Source organism: Pongo abelii, chromosome 9, assembly GCF_028885655.2.
Source record: "Pongo abelii isolate AG06213 chromosome 9, NHGRI_mPonAbe1-v2.0_pri, whole genome shotgun sequence".
Classification (NCBI taxonomy): Eukaryota; Metazoa; Chordata; class Mammalia; order Primates; family Hominidae; genus Pongo; species Pongo abelii.
The window spans coordinates 78,494,330-78,514,368 of NC_071994.2; the positions used below are offsets into that span (position 1 = coordinate 78,494,330).

The following is a 20,039-nucleotide window of genomic DNA, read 5'->3' on the forward strand; positions in this document are numbered from 1 at the left end:
CTTTTATATATCCCAGATTGGGTACTGGAGAAGCTGGCAACCCAGAAATGCCAATGGGCACAGCATTTTTTTTAAAGCCCTAGGAAAAGCCTGCTCTGTCTAGTCAAAGGACTGGGAAAGGAGCAGCTTTGCAAGACAGAACATTTTTAGATGATAACGTCTCTACTCCAGATAAGTACCACGGGAAAAAAACTACAACCCAACCCCCACCCCCACCAGCAAAGGCCAGGTTCTAATGAGACCACCCAACTTCCTTTCTCCATTTCTGGGTTCATGTCAGAGAAGACAGAGGGGGAAGCTTAGACTTTCATCCTCAATGGACAGTAACAAGGCCCTCTCCTAATACTTGCCCCTCACACTTGTCAGCCCACCACATGTAAAACATGGAATTTCACTTGTACCTGGTGGCAAAGAGGTGCCCTTCCCTTCTCAGGTGGGATGGTGTCAGACAAGGCCAAGTGGAGAGCTGGGACTTTTACCTCCAACCAGTGCTAATGAGGCCATCCCCAAACCCCCACCTAGCTAAACTGAAATGTATGCATTTCCCAAAACTCTTATGTTTATGCCTGCGAGTTGGCATTGCTATTTCTTTCTCGGATTTGAATAGCCTTTCCTCCTTTGTCTGTTGAATTTCTATCTTTTAAGGCCCTACTTGAATGTTGTCTTCTTGGTGAGTTTTCCTTACTAGCTCCTAGGAAGAATTAATGGCTCCTTAACTCTTTTCTTTTTTTCTTTTTCCTTTTTTTTTTTTTTTTTTGTGAGATGGAGTCTCACTCTGTCATCCAGGCTGCAGTGCAGTGGCGAGATCTCCACTCACTGCAAGCTCCACCTCCCAGGTTCAGGCCATTCTCCTGCCTCAGCCTCCCAAGTAGCTGGGACTACAGGCGCCCGCCACCACACCCGGCTAATTTTTTGTATTTTTAGTAGAGACGGGGTTTCACCGTGTTAGCCAGGATTGTCTCCATCTCCTGACCTCGTGATTCGCCTGCCTCGGCCTCCCAAAGTGCTGGGATTACAGGAACTCTTTTCTTACAACTTGCTAATACCAGCTAGGTGCGGTGGCTCACGCCTGTAATCCCAGCACTTTGGGAGGTGGAGGCGGGTAGATCACCTCAGGTCAGGAGTTGGAAGACCAGCCTGGCCAACATAGTGAAACCCCATCTCTACTAAAAATACAAAAATTTGCTAGGCGTGATGGCACGCACCTGTAATCCTAGCTACTCGGGAGGCTGAGGAAGGAGAATCGCTTGAACCCAGGAGGCAGAGGTTGTAGTGAGCCGGGATCATGCCAGTTGCACTCCAGCCTGGGTGACAAGAGCGAAACTAAAAAAAATTAAAAAACAACAACAACAACAAAAAAACAACTTGCTAATACCATGAACACCATATTGTATGGCAATTATCTGTGTATGTGTCTGTCTCCCCCACTAGATTATGAGTATGTGAAGGGCAGTTGATCATGTTTAGTAATTTGTTTCTCCAGAGCCTGACAGAGCTTCACCCACAGTGGGTGATGATAAATGAACTTTATATGTAAATTCTTTAACCGAAATTATTTTTAGAAGGAAGAAAAGATATAGCTAGCCTTTAGAATTATTCTCATGCTTAAAAAGCATATTTTTTGGTTACCCAAAGCCTCTGCTTTTACCATGTTAGTATGAAGCGGGTATGCTGTTCTATATAGTTTGTTTTCAGATTGATCTTTCTCCCCTTTAGTTCCTTCTATGCACACGGATCATTTTGTTTTTTAAATTTAATATTCATCCATCTAAAAAAGGTATCACGACATGGCTGGGCACAGCGGCTCATGCCTGTAATCCCAGTACTTTGGGAGGCCAAGGCAGGTGGATCACTTGAGGCCAGGAGTTCAGGACCAGCCTGACCAACATGGTGAAACCCCGTCTCTAGTAAAAATACAAAAATTAACCGGATGAGGGGGCACGTGCCTGTAATCCCAGCTACTTGGGAGGCCGAGGCAGGGTAATTGCTTGAATCTGGCAGGCGGAGGTTGCAGTGAGCTGAGATCATGCCACTGCACTCCAGTCTGGGCGACAAGCGCGAGACTCCATCTCAAAAAAAATAATAAATAAATAAATTTAATATTCATCCATCTAGAAAAGATATAATGACATGGCCGGGCGTGGTGGCTCACGCCTGTACTCCCAGCACTTTGGGAGGCTGAGGCGGGTGGATCACAAGGTCAGGAGTTTGAGACCAGCTTGGCCAAAATGGTGAAACCCCATCTCTACTAAAAATACAACAATTAGCGGGGCATGGTGGCGCACGCCTGTAGTCCCAACTACTTGGGAGGCTGAGGCAGGAGAATCGCTTGAACCTGGAAGGTGGAGGTTGCAGTGAGCTGAGATCGTGCTACTGCACTCCGGCCTGGGCGACAGAGTGAGACTCCGTCTCAATAAATAAATAAATAAATAGATAAATAAATAAATAAATAATTGGTCTCAAACACTGGCTATATTTTATGGAAAATAAAGCAAGCCTCTGAGAGCAGAACCTAGCGGCTTGAGGATAGAGTCAAGAGCTGTAGAGAATCATTCCTAGAGATCATTCCTGATCAAGGAAGTAGCATCAGAGCTGTTATGAACCAGTGGCCCTAGCATGCCTCCTTTATTCCCCTTTCTGATTAAGGTCTACAGTGGTTTTTCCATGCTTGTCCCACCATTGTATGTTGGATGTGTGGGGAAAAGGTAACTTGTCTCTTTAGTTCCTGAGTCTTTACATTGGAAGCAACTGCACCTAAGAAACCTAACCCATATCTGGACTTGATTTAGGTGACAAGATCTTGGACCTCAAACCTAAGCATGTTGCCAAAATGGAAAGACTTTGGGTGGTAGGAATGAGTCCATTTGCATGTGGGAGGAATGTGAACTGTTGTGGACAGAAGATAGCCTATGGCAGTTGATATTTCTAAAAATGAGCACAGTAATATTCTGGTGTTCCAGGATGCTACTATGCTTCTATCAAGAGATAAAATCTATTTCCCCTTTCCTTGAACCTGGGTGGGTCTGTGACTGATTCCAGACAACAGCCAATGTCAACTGCTGGTCTTATGAATGAACGAGCCCTCATAAGATTCCAGACCTCAGTCTTCAAATTTCCCTTGCTGATGTCAAGAGGAGTAGAGATTAACTGTCCCCACTAAGTCCCATCCAAATTGGAGATTCATGAGCAAAACAGATAATTTAGGCCACAGCAATGGTTATGGAATCACAGATAACCAGACCTCCTTAACATCTGTATGTTCAGGGGAAGAGTCTTCTGGTGATATTTGAATTCGGACAAATGATTTTTCTCTAGGGCTTGGTTTCCTCAACTGTAAAATGGAACAATAATTACCAAGTCATAGGAATGTTGTAAGGTTTAAATAAGATAAGCAAGGTGTTCTTTTCATAATGGGTCTGTAATAAACGCTACGCAGTATTATTTCAACTTATTCCCACCAGTTGTTCTAGCTTTACTGCTTTGTACAAATTCACCTTCAGAGTACGGGAGTTTTATATACATTTATACAAACATATATAAAATCTGATTTTATATCTAAATCTCTCTGTATACATATTGCAACATTATAGCTTCTGTAACACTCTTGGATCACTTGCTCTGGGGCAATCCAGTTACTATATCCCAAAGATGCTCAAGCAGCCTTATAGGGAGGTCTACATAGTGAGAAACTGAGGCCTCTTTCCTTGCTGACTTTCCAACCAATGTGAGTGAGGTACCTTGGAAGCTGATCCTCCAGCTCCAGTCAGCCTTCAGATAGCTGCAACTGCTTGGGAGACCCCAAGCCAGAACCACCCAGCTAAGCCACTCTTGATTCCAATAGAAAATGCAAAAACTGTATAAAATTTTAAAAAATTATTCTTGTTTTAAGTCACTAAAGTTTGGGATAATTTTTCTTATGCACTAAGAGTTAACTAACAGCTATATCAAACATGAGGAAAGATGGGAAACTGATCACAGGTTGAGGACTATTTCAGGGTCGATGGAAGGACAGAGATGGTTGAATAAACTTGAAAGTACTGATTGAGACTGAATTTGAAATAAATAACCATAGGGTCCAGGACAGAAAGGAAAAAAAGTAAATCCAGCAAAGGGGAACAGATTTCTTTTTTAAAAAAAATTTTATTTATTTTTTTGAGATGGAGTTTCGCTCTTGTTGCCCAGGCTGTGCAATGGTGCGATCTTGGCTCACCACAACCTCCACCTCCTGGGCTCAAGCTATTCTCCTGCCTCAGCCTCCCGAGTAGCTGGGATTACAGGCATGTGCCACCATGCCTGGCTAATTTTGTACTTTTAGTAGAGACGGGGTTTCTCCATGTTGGTCAAGCTGGTCTCGAACTCTCGATCTCAGATGATCCGCCCGCCTTGGCCTCTCAAAGTGTTGGGATTACAGGCGTGAGCCACCGCACCTGGCCAGGGGAACAGATTTCTGTGTATTTTCCCAGACTAGAGGTAGTTATAATCATGTCTAATAGGATAGTAAGTCTCAGTTTGTCTTCTCTGGTTGAGTGTAGAGTGGCTCTCATTTTATTTACCACACATTTCCTGTAGCCAAAGTGCTTTTACTTAAAATCATGGCTCTGTTACTTACAAGCTTGTTACCTTGGGCCAGCTATTTAACCTCTCTATGCCTTAGTTTCTTCATTCATAAAATGAGGATAAAAGTGTATCTCTAAGGTTATAGTAGGGATTAAACAAGTTAATGTGTATAACGTGATCTGGAATACAGAAAGTCCTATGTAAGTATTAGCTATTATTCTTATTATATGCTAGGCTCTACAGTACACAGACCTGATTGGTTCCTCTCTTCAAAGAGCTCGTTGTCCAGTCAGGAAGATTTTCTTTTCTTTTCTTTTTTTTTGAGACAGGGTCTTGCTCTGTCGCCCAGGCTGGAGTGCAGTGGCGCAATCTCAGCTCACTGCAACCTCCACCTCCTGGGTTCAAGTGATTCTCCTGCCTCAGCCTCCCGAGTAGAGTAGCTAGGACTACAGATGCATACCACCATGACCGGCTAATTTTTCTATTTTTAGTATAGACGGGATTTCACCATGTTGGCCAAGCTGGTCTTGAACTCCTGACCTCAAGTGATCAGCCCACCTCGGCCTCCCAAAGTACTGGGAATACAGGCATGAGCCACCACGCCCGGCCAGGAAGATTTTCAAATAAATGGCCATAATTCAGTGTTCTGAGCTCTGTAACAAGGTGTACACTAAGTGGTAGGTGAGCAGAGGCAGGGATGTCTGTTTTATCCTAGAGGGAAAGACAGGGGCAGGATAAGCTTTTTGAGGAAAAAGTTTGAGTCTAATCCTTAAGGAAGAGCATGTTAGGAACATTTGAGACTATAAAGCAGTCACAGGCAGCATGGGAAAGGTAGTTTCTGGCTGCAAAATAAATATGGTTAGGAGAAAACTGAAGATGTGAACTGTAGTATGTAATGACCAGCACCATCAACATCACCTGGGGGCCTGTCAGGACTATAGGATCCAGGCCTTACCTGATATCTATACTACCAATATTTGCGTTTTAACAAGATCCTCAAGCGGTTCCTATTGACCGTTAAAGTTTAGAACCACTGGTCTAGAGCATAGGCTCGGGAGCCAACCTAATCAGGTTTAAATCCCATCTTTACCTTTTTTTTTTTTTTTTTTTTTTAAGATGGAGTCTTGCTCTGTTGCCCACACTGGAATGCAATAGAGCAATCTTGGCTCACTGCAACCTCCACCTCTCTGGTTCAAGCAATTCATCTGTCTCAGCCTCCCGAGTAGCTGGGATTACAGGCACATGCCACCACGCCCAGCTAATTTTTGTATTTTTAGTAGAGGTGGGCTTTCACCATGTTGGCCAGGCTGGTCTTGAACTCCTGACCTCAAATGATCCACTTGCCTCAGCCTCCCAAAGTGCTGGGATTACAGGTGTGAGCCACCATTTACTTATGTGTGACTTTAGGCAAGCTATTTTGCTTCTTTCCTAGACTTTAGTTGCCTCCTTTGTAATTAGAGATAATAAAAGTTTCCACCTCATAAAGTTGTTCTAAGGACTGAATTACTATGTAAAATGCTTAGACCAGTATGCGGCACTTAGTAAGCACAAGGATTGAGTATAATAATTGATCACTCATATGCTACTTCTTAAAGTCAGAGTCAGTTTTATAAGCCCCTTGTCTTTCAATTTCTACTCCATTGTAGAGGAGTAGCCATTGTCATTTTGACATTCACTGTAGAGGAAAGGACACTTGGAGGTCAGAAGACCTGGGATTACAAAGCCTAGCTCTCTTCCAATTCCTAGCTCCGTGAAATTTGGTGAGTCCTTGGAACGTCTATGTTTTTCTCATTCATAGTATGAAAGACCTTAATCGTACCTGTCGCACTGAAATGTTGCGAGGCTCAAATCAAATAATATATGTTAAAGTACAAAAATCCTCTATGAAGATTTCACTTACTATCTTTCCAAGAGTTCTTAAGCAACTGGATGCATAGGAAGATCAGGGAGACAGCGGAGGGAGGGCCTGGTGATTAATATGTTCCACTTTACGATTGTCTGAAGGTGTAGGTTGGGTTTCAACAATAGTGATTTTCCTAGACCTCGGAGGGTATTTTTAGCTAATGGGCAAATAGTAGTAGGAAACTTAAATGCTGTTATTTACCTTCTCTTCCTAACCTACAGTTCCACTCAAGAACATGAAGAGTTTCATATGTTTGTATAGTGGTTCACAACTTACAACGTTTACGTGGTGCACACAAGATCCCTATAGGGTAGTATTAACCCAATTTTTCAAGAAGGAAACTATGTCTGGAAATTGTAGAATGCATATTAAGAACTCTTTCTAACGAGCGTTTCTACCGGATCCGATGTTACCCAAAGTACAAAATTTAAAGAGGGAAGTCAATCACAAGATTCCATTGAATCTTCAGTATCAGGCAACTGGCTTCTATTTTATGGCCGCAAATAACTATATATTGGGCCCCCTTTCTCACCTGTAAAATAGGAACGAAAAGACCTTCTCCACAAATGAGATGAAATAAGAACAAAGACTGAGGGTGAACCTACCACGTCGTAGGGCCTCAAATAAATTCCTTCTCCTTCTTGCCCTTGACAGAGATAGCACGAGATATCACTACCATTGCCATTTCACACGTGGAGGAAACCCAACTCGAGACCGCTCGGATTTCCCCTTCTCTACTTGCAACAACTCCGTAACCCGCAAATCGGCTACGGACAACTGCGATGTCCACTATGTTACTTCTCGTAGCGTGGATTCTCTCTCCTCAAGATGCTGTCTGGGGGGCTAGAGGCCGCTAATAATTGCCCTCACGATCGAAGAAACTCGATCCTAATCCTCGACGGCACTTCAGGAACAAAACTGCTCTCGCATCGTCCCTAACCTCACAACCGTAAAGGTCGCAGCAAAGCCGCTGCTCCAGCCGCTAGCGCCATCTTGGCCGCTACGTGTGACGCCACGCGTAGCAGAGAGCGCAGCCGATTGGCTGGGAGACGGCAGCCCAGGAGAGGCGCGCGAAGCCAGAGACAGGAGGGTATGCAGGAGAAACCAAGGGAACTACAATCCCGGCCTTCCTTGCGCGTACGACAGCAAACCTGGAGCGAAAGAGGTTGGCGTTTGGATTCGGACCACAACTCCCAGCACCCTCCGCGATGTCTGTCCTTTTCTTTCATAACGCGGAGGAAAAGAAGGACAAGATGAATGGAGGCCTTTTGGTGTTTGTTCTCCGAAAGGCGGGAAAGGCGAACTACACCTCCCGACTGGCCGCGCGCGGCTGCGCCTGCGCCCTGTTACCTGTCGCCATCTTGCCCCTTCAGAGGCACCGCAAACAAACCCAATTCCTGGTGTCCCCTAGTCTTGGCGGAGGAGCCTTTTAGATGAGCCCCGAAAGGCCGGGCAGGTGGGTGACTCTCAGGCAGGGTCCTGGGAAGAGCTGGCAGGCCAGCCAGGCTAGAGGAGCGCCGGGCCAAGCATTCGGAGCCCGGCTTGGGGCTCGGAGCCCCATCCTCCGTTGTTTCCTAACGGGATCGTGGGGCTCCCCGAGGTGGACTCAGGGGGACTTTGGCTGGCCTGGTGCTGGGACTCCGGGGGTCTAGCTCTGGGAGACTCCCGGTGAGTCCAGGTCGTCTGGCTGGGTATCCGCTGGCTTACTCTCTCTCGGTTGTCCTCTCCGCTGCGGAGGGAGTGAGGCGCGGGTGCCGGCCGGGACCCCTGACAACAGCAACTGGCCCGGAGGGGCTTGGGTCGTGGACTTGACATTGGGACCGGCGCCGAGAGGCCCGGGTGAGGAGCCTGGGCTGGCTGCTCTTGTTGTGGTGCTGATAGGGAGTGCGTGTTTGGAGAGGGGGCGGGGCGGGCTTGTCTCCTTGACACTTGAGTGGGGAAGGATCCTACAAGATCCCGGTTCCCCGAGCGGGCTCCTGAAACTACTGCCCGGGTTTCCGATGCGTTGCGGCCCCGCTCTGGGGTCCCCTGGCTGGGACGCGCCGGGATGCCGTGACGTGGTGCTCGGTTCGAGCAGTCGCCGGCCGCCTCCAAGATCCTGTCGGGAGGCGGGGACTGGCTTGTGGAGGGAGCGGATTCCTTTGGCTCTGCCCCTTCTTCCTCCTCCCCACCCCTTTTCTTTATGTCATACTGCCGGCTGGGGCGCGCAGTCCAGTTCTTCTTGCCTTGGGTTGGTTCTGAGCTGAGAGGACTATGGGAAGTAGGGGGAGGGGGGCTCACCTCGGGACACAGAGTTGGAGTTAGCAGCCCCAGCGCCTGGAACGGGATATAGCAGTTATTTCGGTTCAGTGTCTGACTTCTAGGCTAGACAGTGAGCTCATTCATTCATTCATTCATCCATTCGTTTTGATCAGTCGCGTCAACCACTTACCCATTTAACAAATACTTACAGCGGCTCTACTCTGTGCTAAGCAAGTATTGCGCGTGCCCCCAGCGCCGTGTCTTTTTGTCTTTTACACTAGGAAATTCCCAGTTCTAAGTAAGTTCCTGGCAGCTCAACTGTTGGTAAATGGCTGTTTAATAACTACAGGATCAAAATTCATATTCCATTAAGACTTGAGAGAGTATGTATATATGTATCGTTCCAATTTTAGTATATGTGTTGCCGAAGCGAGCACCAGGAGAGAGTTATTTATTAAGTTTCTTTAACTTGCTAGGAGCTTTACAAATTTTATCTCATTCATAAATGAGGAAGCTGACAGGAGTCAACTTGCCCAAGGTTGGTAGTACCACCTGTTTATTAAATGAAATGCCAGCTACTATGAAAGAACTTTACATATAGTGTTCTTTAATACGCATAACAAACTGGGTGGTATTACCTCTTTTTTATAGATGTGTAAAGCTTAGGCTCAACCAGTAAGTTGAAAAGTTGGGACTAGAAACCTAGAGGTGTCTGGCTCTAAAGCCTGTGTTCGTTCCACTGTGATAGTTCAAATGACTTAATTCTTGATTTGTCAAAAGTTGGAAAGTGTGGTGGTGAGAAAGGATTATAAAATAGTAATATCTTTTTGGTTTACTTCTTAGCCTGTGGCTGGATCTCCAGGTGAGTGGCCCCTTGAATGTACTTTGGTACTTTGGTAATTTGACTTTTTTTTTTTTTGTTCTGGTAGGGAGGACAAGCTCTTTGGGGCTACCAAACAGAAGCAGCAATGCCTGTTGTGTGGCCAACCCTTTTGGATCTCAGCAGGGATGAATGCAAAAGGATTCTTCGAAAATTGGGTATGACGTTCATTGTTTGTTTTTTACCTCTCTATGATACCTTTTTTCCCTTTCTGCCTAGGTCATAGCTGTTTGCATGGATGTCATATCTCACGCTACATCAGAAATTCTTTGGAGATACAGTTCCCATCTTACTCATTGTTGTTTCCCTCAGTGCCTAACATAGTGCTTTGCAAATAGTAGGTGTGTGAATTTTAATAATACTAGTAGCTAAGATTTATTGAGGGCTACTTGGCTATTCTGAGTCTTTTTTATACAACATCTAATTTAAATATTTTAAGAATTAGCTTTGTCCTTTGAAAGCCTAAAAGGTAGGTGTTTTTTGTTTGTTTATTTTGTCTCCATTTTACAGATGAAGCTTAGAAGCCAAGGTAATGGTGATAGACATGGAGTCAGTATTTGAACCAGGGAGTATGCTTTCAGTCTCACTTTAACATACTCTTAACCTTCATGATTGTATGTGTCAATTACATACTATTTCTGAATTCTAAGTTGATGTAAGCCGTGCTCACTTTTTCAAATTATATTTTACTATCAATAATAAAACACATTTTATGCTTGTAATTTATTATTTAGTGCTTCTTTTCCCTTACAGCAGCCTTTCTCAACCAGCATTGAGGGAAAGAATTAAACCCTAATGCTAAGGTATCCATTATATGTAAAGAACTAACTTCGCCCTGTGCATCTAGAATGCTATTAGTTATTACTTTCCTTGGCAAAATTGAGAAAAAGAGTTATTACTCAAATCATTTTGTGTTCTGTGGTTCAAATGAGGATCTTTGGTTGAGAAATGCTGCCTTAGACTATGAGGACCTTATCTTATTTACCACTGTAGTCTCTGGCTAGCACAATAAATGAAATAATTGAAAAAATAATTTGAAAAAGAAGATTAAATGTTTTGGCAGTGGATATGCATTATTTAGATATCTGTGATTTTAAAGTATAGGTCTTGAGTTTAGATAGCCCTGTGATTTTAAAGTATAGGTCTTGGTCACATGGGTCTTATTACAAATGACCCATGTGACCAAGGACAAGTTAATTACTCTTCCTAAATTTGTTGATAGTTTTGTTAAAAAAAAAAAAAAAAAAAGGATAACACTGTCTGCCTCATTAGTTTGTTACGTGTGTTAACAGTATACATAAAGGGCCCATCATAGTGAATGTTTGTTGGGAATTTTTCTTTGTAAATCAGATAGAATCATAGCTGCTCTGGCCCTGTCTGTCCTTTTTATTCCACCCAAGGCCACTATGAGGATTTCAAATCACTTTTTAGCAGCATCTTTCAAAGCAAGTCTAAGAGAGTTGTTTTTGGAGAGGGTATGGGGGATGTCAATCTTTTTTTTTTTAACCTTATATCCAAACTTTTAGTGCTAATCTGAAGATAGTTTTCTACACACTTATATACAATTAATATAACTTGTTAGTTGCCGATTATAAAGTTGGATTCGTATTAATTTAATAGCTGAAATTGCAGAACATATCACAAAGACAGTAGATTGGATTGGGGTTTCTGGGCTTGGGGGCCTTTGAATTGAGAGATTATGTTTAAATATAAAAATGGTAACCTTTAAGTCTAAATTTATTCCTAATTTTAATCAGAGCTGTGTGGGTAATGTTGCTTCAGAGTGCTTCTATATAAAAGAAAACAGTCATCTTGTATGGTAATATCTTCTTCATTGACCCCTCACTTTGGGAGGTGAGCTTTGATAGTGATTTGCCAAAGACTTCCTCCCCACCCGTTGGCTTATTATCATAACAATGAAACCTTTGAATTGTCTTCAAATGCTAACTCTAGGTCCAAAGTTTAGAAAAGGTACATACAGTTTTTAAAAATTAGCTGTATCCTTTAAAAAATAGTTATAAATCATTTTAATATAAGATGTTAAATACTTAGATTTTACATACATATAAAGAAATTGGGATAGAGAATTTCTTTATATATACTGAATGTGTCAGTGCTAGATAAATGCTTCCTTCTCTCTGTCTTGCCTCTCCCCTTCCCTACTTTTGTGATCATTCCTGAGCTGTAGCTCCGACACTGGGCTTTATGGACTATAGTGTATTTGAATGGCTGATTTAATGGACCAAACTGAGGGCTTTATATAAATGGTTTGGCAAATCTTTCGTTTTTGGAATGTTCATATGTGTTTGTTATTTTATTCTACTTTTATATTAACACTGCGATAGAATTGCATGAAAAATAATACCAGAAATTCAACTAAATTTGAAGTATGTGACGATCTAAGGATACCCATCAAACTGGACATCAACAAATGTGAAGGAGGTTGGGAAGCTAATAGGGTTCTTTGCAATGAGTGAGTTTCTTGTGAAGAGGAGGAAGTGATGTGGATCCTATAGCTGTGGTAACTGTGTTCAGAGTCCCAGTTTTGTGTGTGTGAGATTGCCATCTCTTGATTTTGTACATGACTTCTTAGACTTGAAATGTCAGAAATATTTGTCGTATTTCTTTAGTTAATTTTATTTTCTCTGAAGTAATGTCTTGATCATCATAAATTCCACAGGTCACAAGTGTGAACTTCTTTTTCATTTTTCTCAAACGATTCCCTCACTTTGACCTGTTCATTTCTTTTTATGGCATTGCCATTCTCCTAAACATTTTGCAGGCTGCAAAATCTGACTGCCTTCTGTCATTACTTCCCACAATCAATCAATTACTGAGTCCTATCAAATAAAAACATTTTAGACTGGAAATAGAGGCTTTTCTCAGTCTGGCCACAAACTACTTTTCCATTTTTACCATTCTCTATTCTCTTACATGTGTGAACTAAAATCTTTAAAATAGTTATTTGGATATATTTCTTAGGTGCCTTGTTGGATTTTAATCACCTTGAGGATAGGGATTTTATTTTGTTCCTAGTAATATTCTCCATGATACCTTGTAGCAGTAATGTTCAGTTAGTAGTTTGGTTTGAGTTAGGGACTATCCAGGTACAGACATATTTTTACTGCCCTTAGTGTAAAACTCTCAAACATAGTTACTGACTGTTACTGGAAGTTACTGGAATAATATGAAACATTATCTGTTCTTTTACTCTATTTCTTTTGTACATTTGCTTTTTTTTTTTTTTTTTTCCCTGCCTGCCTGGCGCACAATTCTTTCTGCTTAAAGCTTCTGCTTCTACACTAGATGATGTATTTCTCCTCTGCACTTAACTCCCTGAGGGCAGGATTAGCGCACCATTTGGTATATATAATGGGACTCAATACTGATCTGTTGAATAAAATATTTCATAAATGGGGGAAGGCATAAACATTTAGAGTATACTGCATTCTTGGTTATCCCTAGTGCTTTTTCTGGACTCTATTCTGGGTCCGATAAAAGCTGAAATATGTTTCCCGAAACTAAGTATTTCCTTCACTACTCTGAGCAGCAGAGCTTTGTCCTTCAAGAGTGACCACCCCATTGAAATGTCTACATAGTATCCAACACAGGTTGAACATGCAGGATGTTTAAACTTAGGGTCATTTGGTTGGACCAGACATTCCTTTTTTTTTTTTTTCTGAGACAGGGTCTTACTCTGTCACCCAGGCTGAAGTACAGTGGCATGAACATGGCTCACCACATCCTCAACCTCCCAGGCTCAAGTGATCCTCCTACCTCAGCCTCCTGAGTAGCTGGGACCACAGGCGTGCACTACCACCCCCAGCTAATTTTTAAATTTTTTGTAGGGATGGGGTCTTGCCATGTTGCCCAGGCTGGTCTTGAACTCCTGAGCTCAAGCAATCCTCCTGCCTCGGCCTCCCAAAGAGCTGGGATTACAGGTGTGAGCCATGGTGCCTGGCCAGATTTTTTTTTTTTTTTTTTTTTTTTTTTAAGACGGGATCTCACTCAGTTGCCCAGGCTGGAGTGCAGTGGCATGATCACAGCTCACTGCATCCTTGACTTCCTGGGCTCAAGTGATCCTCCCACGTCAGCTTCCTGAGAGGCTGGGACTACAGGTGTGCACCACCACACCCAGCTAATTTTTTGTATTTTTTTTTGTACAGCCAGAGTTTTGCCATGTTGCCCAGACTGGTCTCGAACTCTTGGACCAACAATCTGCCCACCTTGGCCTCCCAAAGTGCTGGGTTGAGCCACCATGCCTGGACCTGGCCAGATATTTCTATTTAATGTAAAAATATTTAAGGTAGGCAGCCCAGCCCAGTCTTCTATATAAAGCTTATTTTTGACAGAACTGTGAATAATATCAACTGAATGAGACTATTAGTTTATTATTGGTGTAGTACTTAGTCTGTGGGCACTTGTTCATTATTTGGCTCACATTTTTTGAGTTTCTCTTGTGTGTCAGATATTGGCAAATAGCAAATACTCATAATAACTTGACTATGAAAACAACTCTAGTTTGGACATTTATTTCCCACCATTCTTGGTTTGCTCAGATATATCTGTTTCATAGTTAATGGTTTAAAACAACTGTTTTATTATTTCTTGCCTTTCTGTGGGTTGCTGGCCTTGTCTGAGTCCTTTCAGGTATTCAGTGGTAGCTTATATGTGGACTAGGCTCAGCTGAGGTAGCTGGACTCTCTCTTCATGTGGCTTTTCATTCTGGGCTTCTTCACAGCTTGGTGATCTCAAAGCTGGTTCCTAAAGAGCAAGGCCCTGTGTGCAAGTACTTAGCAAGCTTCTGTTTGCATCATGTTTGCTGTTGTTCCCTTGGCCAAAGCAAGTCATATGCCAAGACTAGAGTCAATGTGGGAGGGTACTACACAAGGGTAGTAAACAAGGACGACACTGAGAGGCATGTGTAGTTCATTGGAGGCCACTGGGGACTTTTGGTTTTATATTTTAACCAGTCCTGGAGACTGACAGTTTTCTTTCTTTCTTTCTTTTTTTTTTTTTTTTTTTTGAGACGGACTCTCTCTGTTGCCCAGGCTGGAGTGCAGTGGTGCCACCTCGGTTCACTGCAACCTCTGCCTCCCGGGTTCAAGCGATTCTTCTGTCTCAGCTTCCCAAGTAGCCAGGATGACAGGCGCCCACCACCATGCCCAGCTAAGTTTGTATTTTTAGTAGAGACGGGGTTTCTCCATGTTGGTCAGTCTGGTCTCGAACTCCCGACCTCAGGTGATCTGCCCGCCTCGGCTTCCCAAAGTGCTGGGATTACAGGCATGAGCCACTGCGCCCGGCCTGACAGTTTTATTTCTTAATGGTTATTTCTGTGGAGAGAGTGAAATGAAGATGTCTAGTATTAGGATTCAGTATATTATGTCCTAGTTGCTGCAAGAGCATTTCATGTTTATGTTTCCCAATTAGTCATTTTTATGATAGTTTTTATAGATGCAGAGGATCTTACTTCTGGAGGGTACCTACAAAGTCCCTTCTAGGTAAGGAAACAGGTTTAGAGATGAGAAAAGACTTGTTGAAATGTCACACAACTAATAAGTGGCAGTGCTGGAGCCAGAATATTTTGTTCCAATATTTTTTCCATTGCATACTATTTACAGTACTTTCAATTACACAGAAGGGAGGTAGACTATAGTTTGAATTCTTAGGCAAGCCTAAGGAATTATTTTAAGAGTTGATTAATGAAGATACCTTTTAGTAATGCTGAAAACTTCTCAGCCTTGTTACATCACTTGGTGCCTATTCCCAGTTGTTGGTATCATTTGTGTTATATGTTTTTTAGTGACAATGTGTGAAACAAAATATCCTACTGTTAGATTTTTCTACCTAAACATTTTATATACATGACTTCTGTGAGGCAATGAAAAACAAAATATAAAATTATAGAAGTCACATTTTAATGTTATTAGATAAAATTTTTGAAAGGAATTTAAAACAATATTTGTATTTAATTATTTTTAGTTTTTTTGCCCTGAAGCTTCACTATACATAGCCATAGTATTAAAATATTAAAGGCCTATCTTGATAAAATAATTTTCTTCTTCTAGAATTGGAGGCATATGCTGGAGTTATCAGTGCACTTCGGGCACAGGGGGATCTCACCAAGGAAAAGAAAGATCTTCTTGGAGAACTATCAAAAGTTCTTAGGTAAATTATTGTAAACGTTTGTGAGACTCTAGAAATTTCATTTTGAGGGATTTTATTACTTACCACTCTCAAATTAAGTAACTGTCAAATTAAGTTGAAGAACAGAGGTGTTCAAATTGTTGGTGCTAAGAGACTGTCCAAGTTGTGTGCTCTGTTACAGAAAATTGTATAACTTACCATTTATTGTGTAATCCAGAATGAAGAGCATGCAAACTCTTCAGAAAGACTTGAAGGCAGTTTATCTTACTTTTGGCCCACCTGGGTAAGGGAGGTGCTTTTGACATAGGTGAAGGAAAGAAGAGCAGTAACTGGATATGATGATCTAGAGTGGCATTTGTTGGAGGGAAGAGGTGATGTGAAGAAGATGCCTTAATTTACATAAATGGGTAGTGATTATGTGGTCATGGCCTTAAATATAGTCTTTTTTAAGTGAAAATATGGAAGAGGCTGTTCCTGTTACTTAACATTAATACAGGGATGTTATTCAGCCAAATTCTCAATCTTACTGTCTTCATAGTTAACAATTTGTATTTGTTTGTTGTTTATATTTCTCATAAATTCTGTTTTGTAGCCTCTTAATTCTGTTTTGGTCCATATTAGAGATTTAGCTTAAATAGTATGGAATACAATTTGAAGAGTGGTATTCATTTTATTGAGTATTTATGAATGGAATGGGTATAACCTTTTAAAAAGTTGTTTACTATTATTAACTTTACATGTGTTTAATCAGGATTAATATAAGCACATTTTTACCATTGGTAACATAATGTAATGTAGAAGATATGCAGCTAAAGTATTGAATAATAAAGGAATATTACCCTGGTGTTAAGTTGTATAGCATGTAGCCACAGGAAACAGATTATCTTGCCACTCCATTTGTTTATTATATTCATTGAACATTAAATTATAGACTCCTAAGCTTTAGAAAAGACCTTAGAAAACTCTCTTGTGACAAAATCCTCTTCTCAGCAGTCACAATTAGGAAGCCATTCAGCATCTGTTTGCATGTTTAGATAGCAGGAAGCTCTGCTAATCTTACCCATGGTCTGACATTTCTGAGATTTGGAAGTAATACCTTGATATCAGGCTGAATTTGTCTTCCTGTGATTTCTAATTTGCAACTAAATATTTTCTTCAGTTACACAGAATTAGTATGAATCCTTTTCTAAGATGTTAAAGCATTTGAAGATATATATTAGACTCCTGTCTATATCTTTTCACAAAGCAATCTTGTCCCCCTTCTCCCCCCAAAAATGTTGACTTAAACATTAATGAAAGTATAGAAAAGAGCTGCCTGCTTGGCAGAGTTCTATAATGGCTATTTTTCTTCATAGCATCTCAACAGAACGCCACCGTGCTGAAGTTCGGAGAGCAGTAAACGATGAACGGTTAACAACAATTGCACATAAGTAAGCCATTAGTCGTACCATCCCTGATTTTTTATGACATAGTATAACACAGTTTTGAAACAGTCTTCCTATTGTGTAGCAGATTCCTGAGTCTTTTAAGTAACAATATCTCTATACTCAGGGATCCTGATCATAGCAGTAAAAGTAATATTAACTGTTTACTCAGTTGGTTTTTTTTTTGCATTTGGTTAGGCAAGCTTTAAGTACTCAGGTCAAAACCTGTTACAATGTAATCTGTGTAACTAAAAATCACCACAATTTAGCAGATGATTCACTTACTTGAGGCCAAGTTCAGTAACAAAGTATTGTGTCCCCTAAAAATGAAAGCCCTTTAGAGGTTCTTTGTAATGGTATTTGATATGTTATTACCTTATAAATAGGCGTTGTAACTTTTTTGATATCTGACTCATTATTTCATGTATTTTGAGATTCAGAAAAAAATGTAAAATTTGTGTTCTGTCTTTAAGAAATATGAATATAACATCTCTTAATTTATTTTTAAAAAGTCAAAAAAAACGATTAAAGATTCTTACCAAATTGTTTTCTGATAATTATAACTATTTAAGAGGAGGGCTGGAGGGTGGTAGAGGATTGAGGGCAGGGATTAAGCCTTAATTGAGTATGTATGGAGACAGTGCCTCCTAAAGAATACAGAGGAACAGAAATTAGCCTTTAAATGTTTATATAAGATGATAAAACATTTCATAAAATATGTTATGGTATAATTCGTTTTTTATTTTTATGTTTTAATGTTAAATAAAACTAAAGGGAAAAATTCAGTGCATTTCCATAATGTGATAACTTAAACATTGTATTTAAGTCAATTGGCAATATTTGAATTGACCCCAAAGAGCTTCATCTTGTGCTTCACTGTCCCTCATTTTACTTAACATAAAATGGGGTGCTACCTTTTCAACAGCATAGTTTGAAGGTTGAGCTGTTTATTGTGGAATTTTGAGATTCTTCACTGGTAGGTATGCACTGTAGAAATTTGGGAATTTTCCATTAGAGACATTTAGTAATCTAGTTGCTAGGCTAACATGGTTGAAACACTCAAATATTAATCAATGTGTTCCTTCTTTAATTTGCTCTAAGCTTTTGAATTGGGGTGTTCTAGAAGTAATGGTAACTGAGCCTAGATTCTAATTTGAAAACTGGTAATAGGAAATTTATGTGCTAGAGAATAAAGTAGTAAACCTTAGCTTGCATTCAGAGGCACTTAGAAACAAATTAGTATTGTAGAAGCACTGGAATGGTATTGTGGGGCAACTAGTTGTAAGTTGATGCATCAGTTTCATACTTAAAGGATAACATTTATTTAGTCTCCTTTTCCTTTTTTCCCCTTTAAAGAATGAATTTATCCTTATATTTGGGTGAAAGACCAAGTTACAGGTATGCAAATAGGTTATTATTATTTCAGGCTTTTTCTTGTATTTATTTCCAAATTGAAGCTCTCAATTATTCAGGGGCACATTATTCCATTTATGAATTAACCATGCCCCTTGCTTTCCTTCTCTTCCCCTCCTCCCCCTCCTAATACTGCCCACCCTTTAGCCATTTTGCTGCTTGGGAGTACCTCTAGTCAGAGGGTGGGAAGGGAGAGGAGGTGAAAATTTTAATTAGTCATTTTACTACTTGTTAGTTGTCCTGGAAAAGGTTTGGTGGAAGAATTTACAAGTATTTGCCAAAATATTTTTGGATAATGTATGAGTTTCTTTAATCTATTTGACCTCTCCCTTTCCCTCCTCTCTCCATCAGCATGGATAATTGAGAGTTGGCTTTTATCTGCCTGTGTTTCCTCTCCTTTCTGATTTCTTTAATACATAAATTTCATTTTTTTGAAAAGAGTTTACTTCAGTGTATAATTTTGAGCTTCTTAGGTTTTTCTGTATTCTTGTTTTAATATATTATTATTTTAGTTGGATCAGATGTTTTATTTACTTGTTGAGCTCAAGGGGTCAGTGAGTGGGGATTGGTGAGGAAGGAATAGATCTCTCATTCTTTCCATCTCCTCTGCCCTCTTCCCCTCAGAAGCAGCAACAGAGCCAAACATTATCTATAGGAGGGCTTCATACTCCAAGCCTAGAAAAACAGCTAAAGGAATGCGCCTGAACTGACTGCATTCCCTTTCTCCTCCCCTCCCCTCCCCCCACTCAAAATAGGAGTTTAGGCCTGAAGGAATGTGGTTGAAAGGTGATGAGAAAGCTGAGAAGATTGAGCACAAAGGAGGGGGAAACAAAAGGAGTGGGATATCTGGGATCAAAGAAAAGCCTTTCTTGTGGCTTGAAACATAACATGTGTTTATTGTTTGGCACCAGGCCACTTATTAAGTAGTTTGATACTCTTAATTCAGTTTTTAATTATGTCAGAGTGTTACAGTATTAACGCCTTGGATGTCAACGAGCTTCGGATTTTTTAATTGGACCACTCTTGCCCATGTTGTCTCTAGATTCAGGAGAAAGTGTCTATCTGGAATTTCTGCTCTCCTAATCCTTTCCCCATCACTCAGACATTCACAGGATACTGCGTCAGTTTCTGTGTGAGGATGAGGATTTCTTACTGGTGCCTTATACACCAAAGGATATGTGGGCCAAGGTAGTTTCATTAGTATAACCTTAGATTTCTCAGAAAAGGGACTGGAGCAAGGTTTCCCCTGTCATACTTAGTATAAATAGAGAGACATTCTTATAGTCACACTAAAGTATCTCAGTGAAGCCCTCCAGGAAGATGTTTAGTCTATAAAATCTAGTTTAGATAACTTGTGTAACTAATGCATATTTACACTTACATCTTCATTACTAAGCAAATAGGAATTTCTGATCTAATTCTAACATGATACTTAACTTTTCACTCAAAGTTTGAGCATGTTTGCATGAGTAGA

General features: G+C 40.9%; 2 protein-coding genes across 22 annotated transcripts in view; one reads left to right on the top strand and one right to left on the bottom strand.

Moving 5' to 3' along the window:
* Window positions 1-719: 719 nt before the first annotated feature.
* Window positions 720-9,063, bottom strand: LOC134762134 (uncharacterized). Its single transcript, XM_063728304.1, has 3 exons — window positions 9,049-9,063; window positions 7,066-8,776; window positions 720-4,427 (listed from the first exon to the last, which is right to left on the bottom strand). The coding sequence occupies exons 1-2, from the start codon at window positions 9,061-9,063 to the stop codon at window positions 7,967-7,969; spliced, it is 825 nt and encodes a 274-aa protein (XP_063584374.1). The 3' UTR covers window positions 720-4,427; window positions 7,066-7,966.
* The window catches only part of EMSY (EMSY transcriptional repressor, BRCA2 interacting), a 105,725-nt gene continuing 93,467 nt past the window's right edge, over window positions 7,782-20,039 (top strand). For 12 of the 21 annotated variants that reach the window (XM_054524841.2, XM_024255629.3, XM_024255632.3 and 9 more), the window contains exons 1-5: window positions 7,782-7,916; window positions 9,631-9,739; window positions 15,650-15,749; window positions 17,084-17,158; window positions 18,509-18,550. In XM_054524841.2, the coding sequence (XP_054380816.1) occupies window positions 9,670-9,739; window positions 15,650-15,749; window positions 17,084-17,158; window positions 18,509-18,550 (287 nt within the window). In that variant the 5' untranslated portion in view covers window positions 7,782-7,916; window positions 9,631-9,669. The remainder of the gene's footprint in view (window positions 7,917-9,630; window positions 9,740-15,649; window positions 15,750-17,083; window positions 17,159-18,508; window positions 18,551-20,039) is intronic. The other 9 variants (XM_054524843.2, XM_024255631.3, XM_024255639.3 and 6 more) reach the window with 1 other exon arrangement.